Below are 16,097 nucleotides of genomic sequence, written 5' to 3'. Positions count from 1 at the left end.
GAAGAAGATAACTAGAAGATCATCAAATATTTGAAAGTCTTTGCAGGTGGTGGAGTGGAAGAAGTGCTAAAGAAAATCTTGCAGACTGATGTAAAAGTGTACCAAAAGGTAAAAGAAGTCATGGAGGCCAAGTTCAGTTCAATGCCGAATGTCGACTATGAAAGGTATATCTTCAACCAAGCACAACAGCAGGTTGGTGAAACAATGTTTGTTGAAAGACTTGATGCACTCAAAAAACATTGCAAGTCCTGTGGCTTCACTGATGAAGAATCCATGAGCCTCATAATCATGGATGGCTGCCTTTCTGATTCGTTTAGAAGGCCCCTGCTAAGGGAAATTCACAGTATAGAGAAAATGTTGATGGGTGCATAATAAGAAGAATGAGCAGACCGACAAGCTGCTGACATGGAAGCAGGAACAGCACACAATAAATCAAAGTAGACAGTGAAAAGCAAGCACAATCATAAGCAAGATACGCGTAACTCGATGTCATCAAAGAAAATAAAGCTATCCTTCTGATGTGGATTTTTGTTTTCCCATGAAGGTAAATGTTCAGCCATTGGACAAGTCTGCAAAGGTCATGGTAAATAGTACCATTTCATAACTGTGTGCCAAGCTATAGAAAAATCAAGTGCGTCACAACGGCAAGAAAAGATGGACATGAAAACGTTCCAGAGGCATTCTCGCCATGCACCCTAAAACCAAAACACAACATTCGCCACAAGTAGAAACCAGGCAAAATCAATTATCGTCAAACTCTTCGTACAAAGGTTCTTCAACGTCACGAGTACCAGCGAAGAAGATGGGTGTGCACTGATGATATCTACCAAAAGACAGCATGCACATGTAGGGTTAGCTGCCTGTAAAGAAGATGACAATTTAAAGAAAGCTTACCAAACAAAGCAACATACTTCATTTGGACACTGTCCCAAAATCGCATTGAAAGTGAACGATCACCTAATAACCTTCATCATAGACAGTGGTGTGTCGATTAATATCAAACCAGTAGAAAAGTTTGACAGCCTATCACCTGTGCCTAACCTCACTCCGTCAGGCATGAAGGTATATAAGTGGGCCACTTCTGAGCCATTGCACAGCCAAGGTTCATTCACAGCGACAATGCGACACAAAAATACATCAATGCATGTTCTACAAGGGAAAGCGTTGAGTGCCTGTTTGCTCAGTTTTGCCACCGTTGCTGACATGGGGTTGATAACCCTCAACTACAACCTTTGTGCACAGTCTGAGATTATGAGCTGATTACCGTTGTTGTTTCATGGCCTTTGAAAACTCAACTTAAGCAAATGAAAGTACAGCTTCATATCAGTGAAGACATTCACCCTGTTGATCAGTGGCACAGTGAAGTTGCTTTCCATCTGCAAGAAGCTGTAGAGAAAGAGTTGGAAGCACTTTTAAAACATAACATCATTGAACGCTCCTTAGTCTCCATGCCATGGGTTACACCAATGCCATAGTAGTAGTACCAATAAAGGACAGTAACGGAGGGGTGCGCATTTACGTTGATATGTGCCAGGCAAACAAAGCCATTTAGAGGGAGAGAGACCCTGGTGCACATATAGCGGACATGATCATGTTTTCCAGCCTTGACCTGAATAAGGGATACCATCAACTCAAGTTGAAGGAGAACTGCAGGTACATTACTACCTTTTCGCCACATGTGGATTTGTTCAGATACAAGAGACTGAGTTTGGGAGTATCTTCGCCAGCTGAGATATTTCATGATGTAATCCGCCCAGAAATCCAACCTGTTACATATTCTTTCAATTACAGTGATGAGATACTGGTTTTTGGGAGAAGACAGAATGAAAACTTTTTATATTAACTTTTTGGCTTTTGTCATACTCGTTGGTGATTGTTGGATGTGCATGAATGTGTACTGTATTAATGATGGTATGCTCTTAGACAATCCAAAGGGAAGTTTTTTCTGACGTAGTGTCATTTTGGTGTCCTGTCCCTTTGGTGAGGAGGACCCCTCTCTTATTTTGAGGATCATCGAACAGGACCATGATGGGCACCGTGGTATCCTAGAAATTTGAAATAGTCAGCACACACCTGTAATTAGACCAAAAGTGTTAATACTTTGCCTACTACTACATAAGATAGCGTGCAAACCAGAAAAAAGGTAGCCAACTTATAAGACATAAGAAGGATCAGGTGGACTACCACCTGTGTACTGGATGCACAGCACTGTACAATTTGTCATAAATGTACACACATTAATCAAAAAAGAAACAAACGTATCAACAACAATTCAAATTGACATTATTTATCTTGCATTAATTTTTAAAGCATCCAAAAATAATGTTATGTCTTCAAATAAAAATTGAACTTATATGCACAAAAGTCAAGTATCGTAACATCAGCAATTTTGTGTGCATCAAAAAAAATCAACAATAAATGCAGCTGAAAACAAATGTTGTCACAATTACAAGTCCTGCCCAATGCATTTCGGAATTGCCAAGAATCCCTTCTTCAGGGGCCACTGCAGAGAAAATAGAAAAAACTAATTTTGTATAACTGTTCACAGATTTGACTGAAATGATATTACAGATGCAACGTTAATGACCATGGTGAGAGGATAATTCCTGTACGTATTCGAACCAGAACAGTTATCGACTGAGAATGAGAAAATAAAAACAAGTGCAAAAAAAAAAGAACTTGTGCACAGTGATGAAGATGTAGATCGGGGAATGAAAAAAGAAAGAAGTGAACATGCCAGATGAGTGAAAACACATAACCAATGACCAAACCAAAAAATGTGTAGCACACTTGTTGTCAAAGTCTGCTTAGTGTTGATGTGACAGCACTTACTTGTGAATCAAGGCCTTTAGTATAGCTGCAGATTGTAGGTTATTCGAAGTCAAGATTAAACCTTTCTACCGACTGTGGCTCTAAAAACGGGAAAGAAATACTTATTTGCGTTGTAGGTATTATGAAAGAAAAACTAAGCAGGAAAACACCCTGTGCGTGATAAACTTACAATGAATCAAAGACCACAATGAACGGCTAGTGCACTGTAGTATGTGCGACGGCTTTTACAGAGCTGTCAATACAAAAAGAAATTATAAATGTTGTCTGAATGGCAAAGCAACTACAAAATAGACACCCTCTGTAACTAATGAATACCTGAAAGTAATAGTCGGCTAATTCTATTTGCCATAATTCCAACGATGTTAAAGTAAACACCGAAAGCTAGAAAATTTAAAGTGCAACTCAAGCACTAATCCTTTATGGAAACTCAGAAACCTGTTGGTGAAAAAACGCTTGGTCAGTGTAACCGTGCTTCTGGGTTCAAGATCTTAAAAATAACTGAAAGGACTGGGTCCTACTTACCAAAAAATGTTCTGAAGATTGGCCGATATCACTAAAGTTAAAGACGCTGAGTCAGTAGAGTTGTGCGTGAGAAAAACAGAGGGAAAACATAACCGTCTATAAATAGTGACTGCATCGCGTTGCGCGCGAAATAGTCCAATCTAGCTAAACAGTGAGGAGAGACTCTCCGTAGACGGAGTATGAGCGCCATCTTAGAAAAGGAAGGGAACGAGTTATATAATGACCAATGCGGCGATGTTGAAGAAAAAAGGCGGCGATGTTGAAGAAAAACTCTACAGTACCAAATACTGTCCTGTATTCATAACGCGTCAAATAAAATGAAAAAATGAAGAAAACTGAGAATAGAAAAATGGTGCACAGGAAACATCAGTGCTCAACCAATACACAAAGACGAGTAGTATGAATGAAATGGGTGATGTCGTGCGAAGTATGAGCGCCAACTTAGGAAAGAAACGAATTATGTTATGACCAAAGCAGCAATGTTGAAGAAAAAAGCTACAATACCAAATACTATCCTGTATTCCATAACGCCTCGAACAAGATAAAAAGAATAAAGAAAAACTGAGAATAGACAAGTGGTGCACAGCAAACATTAGTGCTCAACCAGTACACTAAAACGAGTAGAAAGAATGAGATAGGTGATGGTGTGCCAAAATAAAGAAAATAATAAAAAGGACTGATACTATTAGTGTAAGTGAACAGTGTTGTTACCTTGATGGAAATGAAAATACAACTAATGAGAAAAAAAATACAACTAATGAGGAAAAAAATAAAAGTGAGTAAAAAACAATTGATAATTGCCTGGGAAGAAACATACTTACAATCTAAAGTTTAGAGAAAGCATTGCATTTCTAGTTTGTCATTAAGCCCTGTGGGCAATAAAGTTTGAAGATATTTGGTCCACCAAACTTCTCTTTGTGCCAATGTCCTAACAATGTCCATTCCAGGTTTCAATGTAATTATTTCAAGTATCATGAATTTCAACTGGGCATTGGAATGTCGATGTTGTAACCAATGTGTCACGAGATGTGACTTCAGACTTTTCGTACGTATAGAACTTTTGTGTTCTGAAATTCTGATTTTGATCTTACGAGATGTTTTGCTAACATAAAGTAAATCGCATGGACATTTAATGGTATAGATGACATTACTGCTATTGCAATCACCATTGTATCTAAGTGAAATAGCTTTCCCTGAATGAGGATGGTTGATGATATTGACTGTTATTACGTTATGGCAATAAACGCAATTATAGCATTTGCGCATGCCAGTAAATTGTTCTTCGTTCACTGCGTAGGTTTGTGTCAACAGATCCTTGATGTTTTTACTTCGTGTGTATGCAAATAGTGGTTCACGAGCAAACAAGCCATTAAAATCAGGTTCATGTTAAAGTAATTCCCATCTAGACTTGATAATTTTGGTAATTTTGGCTGAGTTGGTTGAAAATTTAGAAACAAAAACCTGACGATTTTGACTAGTTCTCAACTGTGTAGTGAGTAGTTCAGTGCGTTCCTTTTTACGTGTTTTTGTGATAGCTAGATCTAACACACGATCCGGATATCCACGTTGCTTGAATTTTTCACATTGCTCAAAAAGAGCTTTATCTAACTGCTGTTGGTCTGATACAATTCTTTTAATCCGTAGCAACTGAGAGAAAGGCAGGTTACATAACAGTGATGGCGAATGGAAACTAGAGAACAACAATAAATTGTTCTAATCAGTAGGATTGGAGTACACTGAAGTGACAAGAGAGTTATTTTGTTTGGTTATTAATACATACAAGAATGATAGAGACTCTTCACTAATGTTGTGTGTCAACTTAATCCGCGCATTTTTCAAATTCAACTCATTGATTTGTGTTTCTAGTGATACCCGAGAACTCTTCCAAATGAGAAAAATATTATCTATGAATCTGACATAGAATGACAGATTCGAACTCCAAAGGTTGTCAGTGAAGATGTAATCAAACTCGAACTTAGACATGAATATATTAGCGTAAGCTGGGGCCCCAGAAAAACCCATAGAAGTTCCGCTTGTTTGTAAATAAAAGTCTTCTTTCCATTGAAAGTAACTGTGTTGCAAACAGAATGTCAGAAGTTCTAGGATGAAAACTTTATTGACACCAATTTCTGGTAGTTGCAATAAGGCCCATTCACATGCCTCTATGCCTTCTTTTAACGGTATAGATGTATATAGTGATGTGACATCAATGGTACAAAGCACCCATGATGGAGAAAATTGTTCGTTAGCATTATTGAGAAGATTTAAAAAATGAGTGGTATCCTTAACATAACTTCTCCACGTTTGAACAAATTTCTGTAGAAAGTGATCTGCGAATTGACTTAATGGCATGAAGATGGAGTCACAGCCTGACACTATTGGACGGAAAGGAGGATCCACAACATTTTTGTGTACTTTGGGTAGCATGTATAATCTAGGTCTTTTAGGATGGGACACATACAAGAAGCTCCGAATTTTGAAGGTGATCCATGACATATCTTCAGCATGTTCCAAAATTTGCTGAAGAGTCTCTTTAATCATAGTAGTTGGGTTTTGATCTAGCTTGATGTACGTTGTAGTATCTTGTAAATATAAAGACACTTTGTGTTCGTAGAAAGCTCTGTCCATAATGACCAGAGCCCCTCCCTTATCGGCCAACTGGAATGTAAGTCTGTCATCCCTTGCAAGTTGCCTAATGATAGCAACTTCCTGTTTTTTAAAATTAGTGTGAGTAGATGTATGTAATTTCAATTTGGCCAAATCATTGCAGATCAGTGTTTCAAAAGTGTCTAAAGTTTTATGTGAAACTGGTGGCATGAACACACTTTTGGGCTTGAATGCACGCAATTCAGACTGAGAATCATTGTAGATGCAATCTTCTGATTCCTGAGTAGGAATCACATTAGAAAAAAAGTGTTTTAACCGCAAATTTCTCTTCACTTGAATACAGCAATTTCTAACTCAAAAGAATTAGTGTGGTACACTGGTACAAAAGATGTACCTTTATTGAGAACTCGTTGTTGGGCTGATGACAATTCTATTGAGGAGATATTAATTACAAGACCTTGCCCTTGCTCCTCAGGCTGCGTGCTTCCAATTCTTTTCTTTTACTCCGCCTGATTTTTTGGGATCTGGTGGTCGGCCTGAGGTTGAGCTGCTGGCTAAAAAAGGTTGCGGTTGAATTGATGTATCTGTTACCGATGTCTAATTTGATTAATGTGTGTACATTTATGACACATTGTACAGTGCTGTGCATCCAGTACACGGGTGGTAGTCCACCTGATCCTTCTTTTACACGGTGGTATCCTAGCCACCAAAAGGGCCTTAGGAGATTGGGTATGGTTCCCTCGGATAAATGAGCGAGTCAAGAAGGAGAAGAAGGCGTGCCACATTTGCAATCGTTTATCCCCCAAGTTGGCACAGCATGCATCAACAATGTCTGACCTTCTTCCCATGCTTGGTAGAGGGTTGCAGTTGACTTTTGTGGGCTTTTGGAAATGGACACCATCTCATGGTAGTCATAGATGATTATTCGCGTTTTTCTTTGGTGGAAGATCTATCTTCAATAACCCATGACAAAGTCATAGAACGGCTTGATGACATCTTTACAACATGGGGTATGCCAGAAATTCTCAAATCTGATGATGGCTCGCTCTTTAACAGTAACAAATTCAAAGAATTTCCTGTCTGACTCAACGTATGAACACCAAAAGAGTACACCCCTCTGGCCCCAAGCCAATAGTTTAGTTGAAAGATTCATGGGCACCCTCAAGAAGGTCCTTCAACGAGCCTCCATGGAGAGAATCGATCTGTACGAAGGCATGTGGCAGGCCCTCCGGGCCTATCGATCAACTCCTCATTCCAAAACTCATGAGAGTCCAGCCACACTGTTATTTGAGAGAGCCATCAGAACAAAACTATCTCAATGGTCCCCGGACCGACCAGTGAATATTGACAAAGTTTGAGACACCGACGCGACTCGAAAAAGGAAAATGAAAGTGTAGGCAGATCAGTGTCGCCATGGACAGGAGACAGTCCTTGACAAAACTGAAAACAAACACTCCTTTTGCCGCTGATCCTTTACAGGTCATGGTGTGCAAGGGACATATAGTGACAGTAAATCGACCCTCGGGGTCCTGGGCGGACTCTGAACAGGAAGTGCATAATATGCGGAAAGGTGTTAGGGTGTGGTTAACGGAAAATATGAGGTAAGGTGCAGTGTGTGAGTGCATGCTGTGTGCTATAACTCATCTGCATGCTCCTGTACTGGGGAACACACTACACCAGGTAAAATTACCGGCCGCCACTGCTCAGCGGTCTAGAAATCTTTACATTTTCTTGAAAATCTATGCTAGGTCATCTAGGATTAAGACATGCACAAAAAAATGGCTCAATTGAACATTTTCGAAAACAATCAAAATAAATAAAATAGAAACGTGTTAATAAGTGCCATATTCTGTTTTCATTTGGCTACTGTGTTAAAATAAGAAAGAAACCGAGGGACCTATTATGAGAGATAAATCTTAACCATTATGAAGTGTCACGGAAATATTCATCATTTAAGGTCGTTCAGGGGTATTGAGATAGGCCACGTGCTTTTCTAGCAAATAATGCAAACAAGACAAAGAGGATAAATGGTTTAATTAAAGATAATAAAAAAGACAGACTTATTATCCACTAATAATCTGCTGCTTTCCTAATCAGATACTTTGTATTTGCAGAAACCCAGCCATGGCGAAGATTGCGCTGATCTTCATTTTGATAATTGTGCTCCAGCAAAATGTAAGTAGCGTTAAAAAAAGTATACACATGACAAAGTTTTTACTAATTGCATAATACAGCCATATATCACCACAAAATCATTGCCCGTCAGTTTGGACCACCAACTACTACCTGAGCCCTGTGACTGCAAAGTTCATCCTGGATATTTCTCATATCTCATCAACTTATTAAATAGAGGGCTGTGCAGTGTGACAGGCACGATGACTGCACTTCTCCTCTGCTCACGCTTTGTCATCTGAATCAGGTTTGAGGGCTCTAGGTCGCCATAACTTGACACTGACATTTAGAGAAGCTGATAGGTGAATGTCCACGCCTGTTTAAGGCCAGCAACAGACTTGGAAAAGGAGACTGGAGTGCAGCTCCTGGACTTGTTAGGGAATCCTTAATAACAGACAATTGGGCTGATCTTCTCTTGGAGAAGCAGTATTACAAGTTAAAGGGAAATTCTGAGGTCTCCTTGGGATCTGCTGACAGAATGGATCTGAGGAACAACACAAGACCCTCCTTGGGATTTGCAGAAACTTCTAGTAGAAGCGGGGAGGTGTGGAATCCAGGTTCCTCACCGTCTCAGGTGCTGAGAATGATTTTAGTGGTAGAGAGAGAGAGACTCAAGTGACAGAGTTAGGCTTTTCAAGCAAGCTCAGTTAGAGTCCCACTGACACATGACAGTTGTGCATGACAGTGAGTTATCCAAGGTTACAGACAAATAAACAAAAGAGAAAAAACAAAGAGGATTTTTTTTACTCATGCAGGAATGAATCTGCTGTAGAGGAGGAGTGGGAAAGCACAGCAACAAGTAATCCAGTCAAGGGAGAAAGGGAGACGCAGAGTGTCTTATGCTCATTTATGAAAAAGTTGGATAAGGTAGAAAAGTTGACATCAGCTGTTGAGTCTCGCTTTGAGAAGATGGAGTCCAAGGTGGTGGGGATTCAGCCGGTAGTAAGGTTGGTGAAGAGTGGCAAACTGTACCTCGAGGGTCGAGTCAGTGGAATCAAGAGGGAACCCAAAGAAGGATTTACATTTGCTGTGATAATGCTGGAAGATAGAATGGGAGCTTTAAACAACTGTATGAGAGCAGCTAATGTCCTTGCTTTGAGATATCTTCTCATAGACCCTTGAACTTTGGCTGCCAATGCGATATATTGTTTCTTTCATGATCATCTAGTGCTTTCCCAGAATGGCAACATGGTCATGGTGCATACAGTTTCTAAGATAGCAGGCCCTGAGACCTCTATGGGTTGTACCATGATTGTAGTACTTTGCTATTCTGACCTCCAGGACTTGATCTAAAGCAAGGAGGCTGCCCTCAAAGGATTTCTACATGTGCATGTGAAAGAGTGTTGGTATCTCCTTATTACAGTAATCAAACAGCACAAGAGAGAGCGACTCCAGGCGGTGTACCAGGGGCTCTATTACAGATGGTGCCCTGGGACGCAACAAGCATGTGTGCTTGCTTTGTGTGCCCCCGGGGCACTTTGGTATTAAAGAAGGGAATGAAGACGCTTGTGCGGCCCCCTTATGTAATACAGATAGCTCTGGTGCACATGTTGCGTAAGCGATATTATTAGAGTGCATTCCTTCATTTCCACGGGGGAGTGGCCCCAGCAAATGAGGGATCACTTTGCCTCTGATCTTATGGATGCAAGCGCAGAGGCAAACATGCCTTTAGGAAGCGCACTGAAAGTGTATCCACAAAGAGGTGGCATACTGAAAGCGCGCATCCTAAAGACAGCCCTCTGGAGGGTGGAAAGAGGGTCCCCTGGACCGTCCACACATCTCCTCGCTGGTGGGTGCAGTGACTTACTTCTTCTGCCTGCAAGGGGATCTCTCTTCCCTATTGAAAGTGCACATGGGTTTCTGCCTGCGCGGTGAAACACAGAGCTGCTTTGCAGCAGTCGCTCAATTTCACTTGAATTTGCTGCACCTGGGGCAGCAAGAGTTTGCGGCTGCCCTGGTACCCGCTCATTCACCATAATAGGGCAAACGTTTCCTGTTTCTGCCCAGCACACCTGTTTTAAGGTTCACCGTGGCGCAAACAAGGAAAGTGCACCCTTATCGTAATAAGCAAGGAATTGATTTCTCAGAGGTGGTGGTAGCACAGTCTTACCAGAATACCCTTCAGATTAATGGACTGTCATTTGTGGTTTTGACCTAAGTTACGGAAGGAAGGTTTGGCCATGGGAGTGTACGGCCATATCCATCCTGATGGGCAGGGTTAGATGTGACATGGCCACATGAAAATTTCTGTATGTTAGGTTTACCTTTAGGGTGGTTTTCCAATGGTGGTTTAATTATACCACATATACCCCCTGCATCCCTGCCCCCTCTTCCACCCTTGTTCCACGCAGGGACCTTATCCCAAGCCTTTTTTCTGTTTCATCCACTTTCTTTTCATCCGTTTTGCCCTCCATGAGCTGTGTTTATGACATTTGATCTTAGTTTTAAGAAGTTGACCGAGTTGTGCGTACGGCGACGTGATGGCTAATGGCTAGGCGGGTCTGCAGTGACAAGGATGGAACCTTACACCACTTATAACTATTATGGGATCGAATGAACCAAACCTATAGCTTTTCTATTAAAAATGATTCAAACAAAAAATGTGTTAAACCTAGCATAGCTTGTTTGATTTACATTTAGAAGAAATGTACAATTAGTTGGTAATTTAAGGGACAGCTAAGACTTGGAGGCAATACAAAGGGCTACTCACGTTCATGATTAATCTGTCATTACTGCAAATGTTTCAGTTGTTAACATGAGCATATGCATTTTACAGAAACACAAGCTCAGGAATTCCTATAGGAGGTAACTCCATCATTCCTGCATTATCAAGATATAGGCTACATTTTTCATTTCCTGCTTGAGAGGATTATAAATCACTTTTCTGTCAGGATATCTTGGAGACTGCTACTATTGCACAAGACTTTGAGGAGGGGGTCAATTCTGACATAATGCAGTATTATCACTATTATAATGCAGTGCAAGTCCATCACGAGTGACGTTCAGCTGAGGACCACACCATTCCGAATTGCCCCCTGCTGACACTTTCATGGCACCTGTAGCCCTTGTGGTTAGATGATTATATATCTCTTCTGATTACTAGGGTGGAGTTACTGACTTTGGATTGGGATAGGTGCCAGTAAATCGCTTAGACTCCAACTGCATGTAAATATGTCTGTTCCACATCATTGCAGGATAGGCGTTTTGAGATATGAAAGAACAAGAGGTCATAAACTGGTCATATGTTATGGAGGGCAAAATAAAGACATTTGGGCAAATTAAACAACCATACAGCTTAGACAAAAGGTAAAGTTATTGTTATAGCTAGTAGCAGCAGGGAATATTGCTCTACGTTGATAGCTTACCACCTTACTTTGCCTAACGGTCATGCCAAAATAGTGCATCAACAGGCGTAGGAGAGGAATTTGGAATGGGATCTGACGGCAGATAGGTGGCTTTATATCTATATCAGGGGTATGCAAAATTCATGTAGTTGCTTACACGTAAATATGTGAAATTTTGTGAAAATTATGTAAAATGTAATTTAATTGTGCTCTGTGTAAATCAGGCATTTAGCGCTATATCGACGTGTAAAATACATTCTTGCGTCTAGTTTGGATGTGAGAGTGCGTTTTGTACTAAAATAAAAGCATCAAAAACAGTGAACCAAGCAATAGCTGTAAGATAATGCCTCTTTTTGCATGTTCACCCCCACATTTTTGGACTGATGATGTTGGCCTGCCTCAGTGCTAGTGTCTTAACTCTTAACAAAAGTATGTCAAATTTGCCATACCCTATTGGCAAGTACTGACTTACTTTTAAGTCCCTAGTATATGGTATCCAGGACATGTAAGATAGAGTGTCCACACAGAGCTGCAGCACTGGTTGTGTCACCCTGATTGTGACAAAAGGTCAATATGGCTCCCAGCCTGCCACTGCACCTGGAAGGGCAGTGTGTGAACTGCTAGTTCAACTTTGCCATTAAAACTAATGGCAAAGCCATCACACCCTTAACCTTGTTTTTAAGACTCTTATAAGGAAGGCCTATGAAGTCCTATGGCAGAGAGCTGTATATTGTTAAGTAAGACATAAATATTTTTAATTGAACAGCAACACTTCAAAATGTTAGTTTTGCTGGGGAAAGGTTTGTTGCCCCGTTGGCTCATACAGGGTTATTGGCTGGCATCCAAGACTGCCTAACTTCTGAATGGGACTACCTAACTGGGTACAGAAAGGTATCAAATTAATTGTGGCAATAAATCTGGCCTGATGCCCAATTCAAGATTAATGTCACTTTCAAAGTTGAGCAATTTTTAGAATGTTGACACCCTGTGTCCAGCTATTCCATTGGCCTCACAAAGGTCTTAGAACACAGTCAACATTCTGGCCGCCGGGGCGACATGTGAATGGCTCCCAAGCTATGGAACTGTGGTATGCTGCTCAGCCTGGATGACTGTGTGTGATAATGTTGGCGTGTGGAATATTGGAGTGCTTGAGTCAGTTGGTAATGGGCTGAGCAGCATAGGCTGCTCCTGGTGGGGCTCAATCCTTCATGTATTTAATCCTATGCTCATCCTTTGTACAATTTACAACTTAAATAAACCTACATGAAAACTACTACGGCTGGACTACCTTACTTATCATTACAGGAACAAAGGCAGTTGCCACAGAGTGAGGTGTTACCTCCTCGCACAGGAAGGCCACTTGGGGTGTTAGCCCAAATGGCGAGCTTCAAAGCTGCTTTTGAAGGGCTGCCTGCAAAAACTGTTCCAGGCAGGATGCCTTTTGTTCCAGCTGACAAGTTGGAGACAAGGACAGGGAGGGAAACCGCGTCCCTAAACCGGTTTTCCCATAGGCGTGCAGCCCACAGGTAGTCACACCTCTAGGGTGGGCTACCGAGCTCCCGGAAACTGAGGAAGGGTCCCAACATTTTGAGTGTGGCTAGAATAGTGCACTCTGGGATAGCAGATGCCACATTTTGCAGGAAACACTTCACTAGGCAGGAGGGGACCCAGTAACCTATTGGCTAGTGACTGCATGGTCCCCTCAGGGCACTTTTCATGGTATAAATATGGCAGCCCTGGAACCCTACTCACCAGATCTCATTTGACTTGAAGAGAGGACTGAGGAAGGACTGCCCTGCTACCCTTCAAACTTCGTGAGAGAGAGGCTGCACCGTGGGAAGGACTGCATCTGCTGCACTTTGGGGTCATAAAGTTTGGACTGTGCCTGCATCTCCTGATCCAGGGAAAAGTTGACTCCCAGCTTAATCTCACATCAGTGACTCCAACTGGATCAAGGGACACAGGAGCTGAAAGAGCCCAAATCAAAAAGGTTGGTAGCCGCCACTGATGATTAGCAGCTACCAGCCACTGGCCCCACCCCAGAAGTGGCATCCCAGAATAATCACGGCTCTCTTCCTCCCATGCGGGCTGGTCCAGAGCCTCTGGTTGGGATTAAACTGCCGACCTTAATCCTCTATGGGCTCTGCTTCTCTAGCGGCTCTCTCTTCACTGTCACCATTCTCACTATGTTGAGCTGTGTCTTCCAGTGTCTGCTGCTGCTTTCCACGGTCTCAGGTAAGTGCCCCTGGTGGTGGGCTGCAGGCGTGATGCCCTATTCATGCAAAGACCTCAACCCCACTGTACTGGTGCAGCTACCCGCTTGTGGATTCACGGCCTCACTGCCTTCTTAGCTTCACTCAACTAACCCCAGAAACCCTCATATCACCCCGACAGTTGCACCCTCCACAGCAGCTGGACCCCGCAGCCCTACAGTAAACCTGAGCCTGTTTGACCCTTCACCAAATGCCAATTTGTATGTGCAGACCCATCCACAAAGCCAAGGCTTTTGGAGATCTACAATAGAAGCCAAGTACTTTTAGTTCCAGGCGCTACCCTTCAGCATTTCATTAAGATGCTGGAAAAATGGCCACCAGGATGGAGCCTCAGTGAGGAGCTCCTGGGTACAGGATCAACAATCATTGAATATCCTTATCTATAACACACGATCTGCTCTCCTTCGATGGACCCTTGCACACATTACATTACGAGTAATCGGGACCTTTCAATTTCGTCTACCCCACTCCATCGAGCTGCCTGCTGCCAGGTATGCATTGGGGGATTGTGATGATTTGCTTCTTTGGCTTTCACTGTGGATGCTGCTGCCGCTTCTGCTGCCAGATCACCAGCCATCGATCATCTGGGTTACTGGTAACTGAATTCTCTTTGGATCCGCAGGTCGGGGATGACACGGGCAGTGATCTATTCTCTGAAATTTCATTGTGTTCTTGCTCTGCTCCGGACTTCTTGTAATGGTGTCTTTGCGCACAGTATATGGTGTGCGGCTGGCACTGACTCCTGAACTGAGTGCACTATAGGGCCTGATTGGTCTCGCCCTCTCCGTTTCTGCTCCCACTGACGACTTAGCATTGCCAGAGTGCACTGCGGGGCCTAGCAGGCTTTGTGTGCCCCGACTGGCTGACTGGGGCTTGGCTGTGGTTCATTGCTGCCCTGATTGGCATGTGATTGGTGCATCTGGTGAACTGACAACCTGGCACAGGTCCGTTATGCTAACTGGCGGACTCGAGAGTGCTTTGGTTCATGATGCCATTCGAAGATGTTGTGCTTAGGGGGCTGAGTTCCCAGTGCACTTCCAAGGTGAGAGGATGGTGTGCGCTCCCCTGCTCCTGCTCCGCTGACAAGCCCTTTCGCAATTTGCCACCTGCGCTCACGTAGGTCATGATCCAGTTCCAATTTCGGTTTGTAGGTTTGTATATACGGGGCACATAATCCAGGCATTTGCAGTCTTTCAAGTCTGGACTGAGTCTGTGTCTGGTGTATTCGATGGCTGGACGAGATACACAACATTGTTGCACGGTCTCAGAGGAATAGCTTCTGGTAGGTTTGTCCCACAGTGCTTCGCCGGAGCTGCCCCTTGCTTCCCATTCAAATGTCTGCGGACGCCATTTCAAGATCCCTCCTAATTAGTAAAGCCCTTTGCTAAGATGGTGGTCTCAGCGAAATAGAAATTGTAAAAGGACTATTTTTCTATAGTCCCATTGTAAGAGAAGTAGAACTCTTTAGTTTCCTAGTGCTCGAATTGAAAGTACTCACTTGGAGCCCTCAGTCCTCAATGCTTATAAAATCATATATCCTCCCAACTTGTTTAAGAACGCATCTAAAAACTTTAAACATAGATTCCTTAAATCCCACCCAAAAACCCTTCTCTCAGATCCTTTCTTCTGCATAAAAAGAGGAGCTTTTAATCTGTGATCTTATCTTCTATACAAAAAGACACGCCCAATGGAGGAATGCTCTATATTCCTTGCTCATTATCACTACATCCAAAAAATCTCCCCATGGTTTAAGAATCACGGTCGTCCACTCACCTATTTATATGTTCGAAGCTACCATCTCCCTTTACAATAATGGAACTATCCTTATCCAATCCTCTGTACACAACCTCAAAATGTTTGAAGATTTTTTCCCCACCATCAAAAACTCGGTGACCAACACGCAATCTACCCTTTCCCTAAACCATAGTCCCTCGGCCAATCCCATGGTCCCTCACCCCATGTTGATTCCCAACCAAGATGACTATTTTTACCCTTACTCTCCACCCCCCACCTCGACCAGTGACATCTGCATACTCAATACTGACCCATCACCGCCACCTACTGGGTCCAAGCCCCTCCCCATCATTCGCCAAACCAGTCTTCACGCTCACCACTCTCCCAGAGTAGCCAGCCCTGAGTTACACACCATCAATAGTCACATAATCACCCCTTCTTTACCCTTGACCTATTACAACACTATTGTTAATTCTACCAATGTGCCTAAAACCCTCCCCATAGACTACTTGTCCTCAAAGCCTGATACGGAACTTCCAACCCCGGCTAACAATCAGACCCCTCTCACTCCAGAGTTCTTATGTAGCCATATATGTGCCCCCCCCCCCCCCCC

The 16,097-nt window shown here is 42.5% G+C and overlaps 1 protein-coding gene across 1 annotated transcript in view; it reads left to right on the top strand.

The window, feature by feature from the left end:
• The window catches only part of LOC146866278 (uncharacterized), a 215,626-nt gene that overhangs the window by 99,055 nt on the left and 100,474 nt on the right, over positions 1 to 16,097 (top strand). The window contains exon 2 of the mRNA XM_085640814.1: positions 8,076 to 8,136. Coding sequence (XP_085496940.1) covers positions 8,086 to 8,136 — 51 coding nt within the window. The 5' untranslated portion in view covers positions 8,076 to 8,085. The remainder of the gene's footprint in view (positions 1 to 8,075; positions 8,137 to 16,097) is intronic.

Source organism: Triturus cristatus, chromosome 2_1 (assembly GCF_964204655.1).
Source record: "Triturus cristatus chromosome 2_1, aTriCri1.1, whole genome shotgun sequence".
Classification (NCBI taxonomy): Eukaryota; Metazoa; Chordata; class Amphibia; order Caudata; family Salamandridae; genus Triturus; species Triturus cristatus.
The sequence above is the reverse complement of the archived record's forward strand: the minus strand, read 5'-3'. Positions and strand labels throughout refer to the sequence as shown.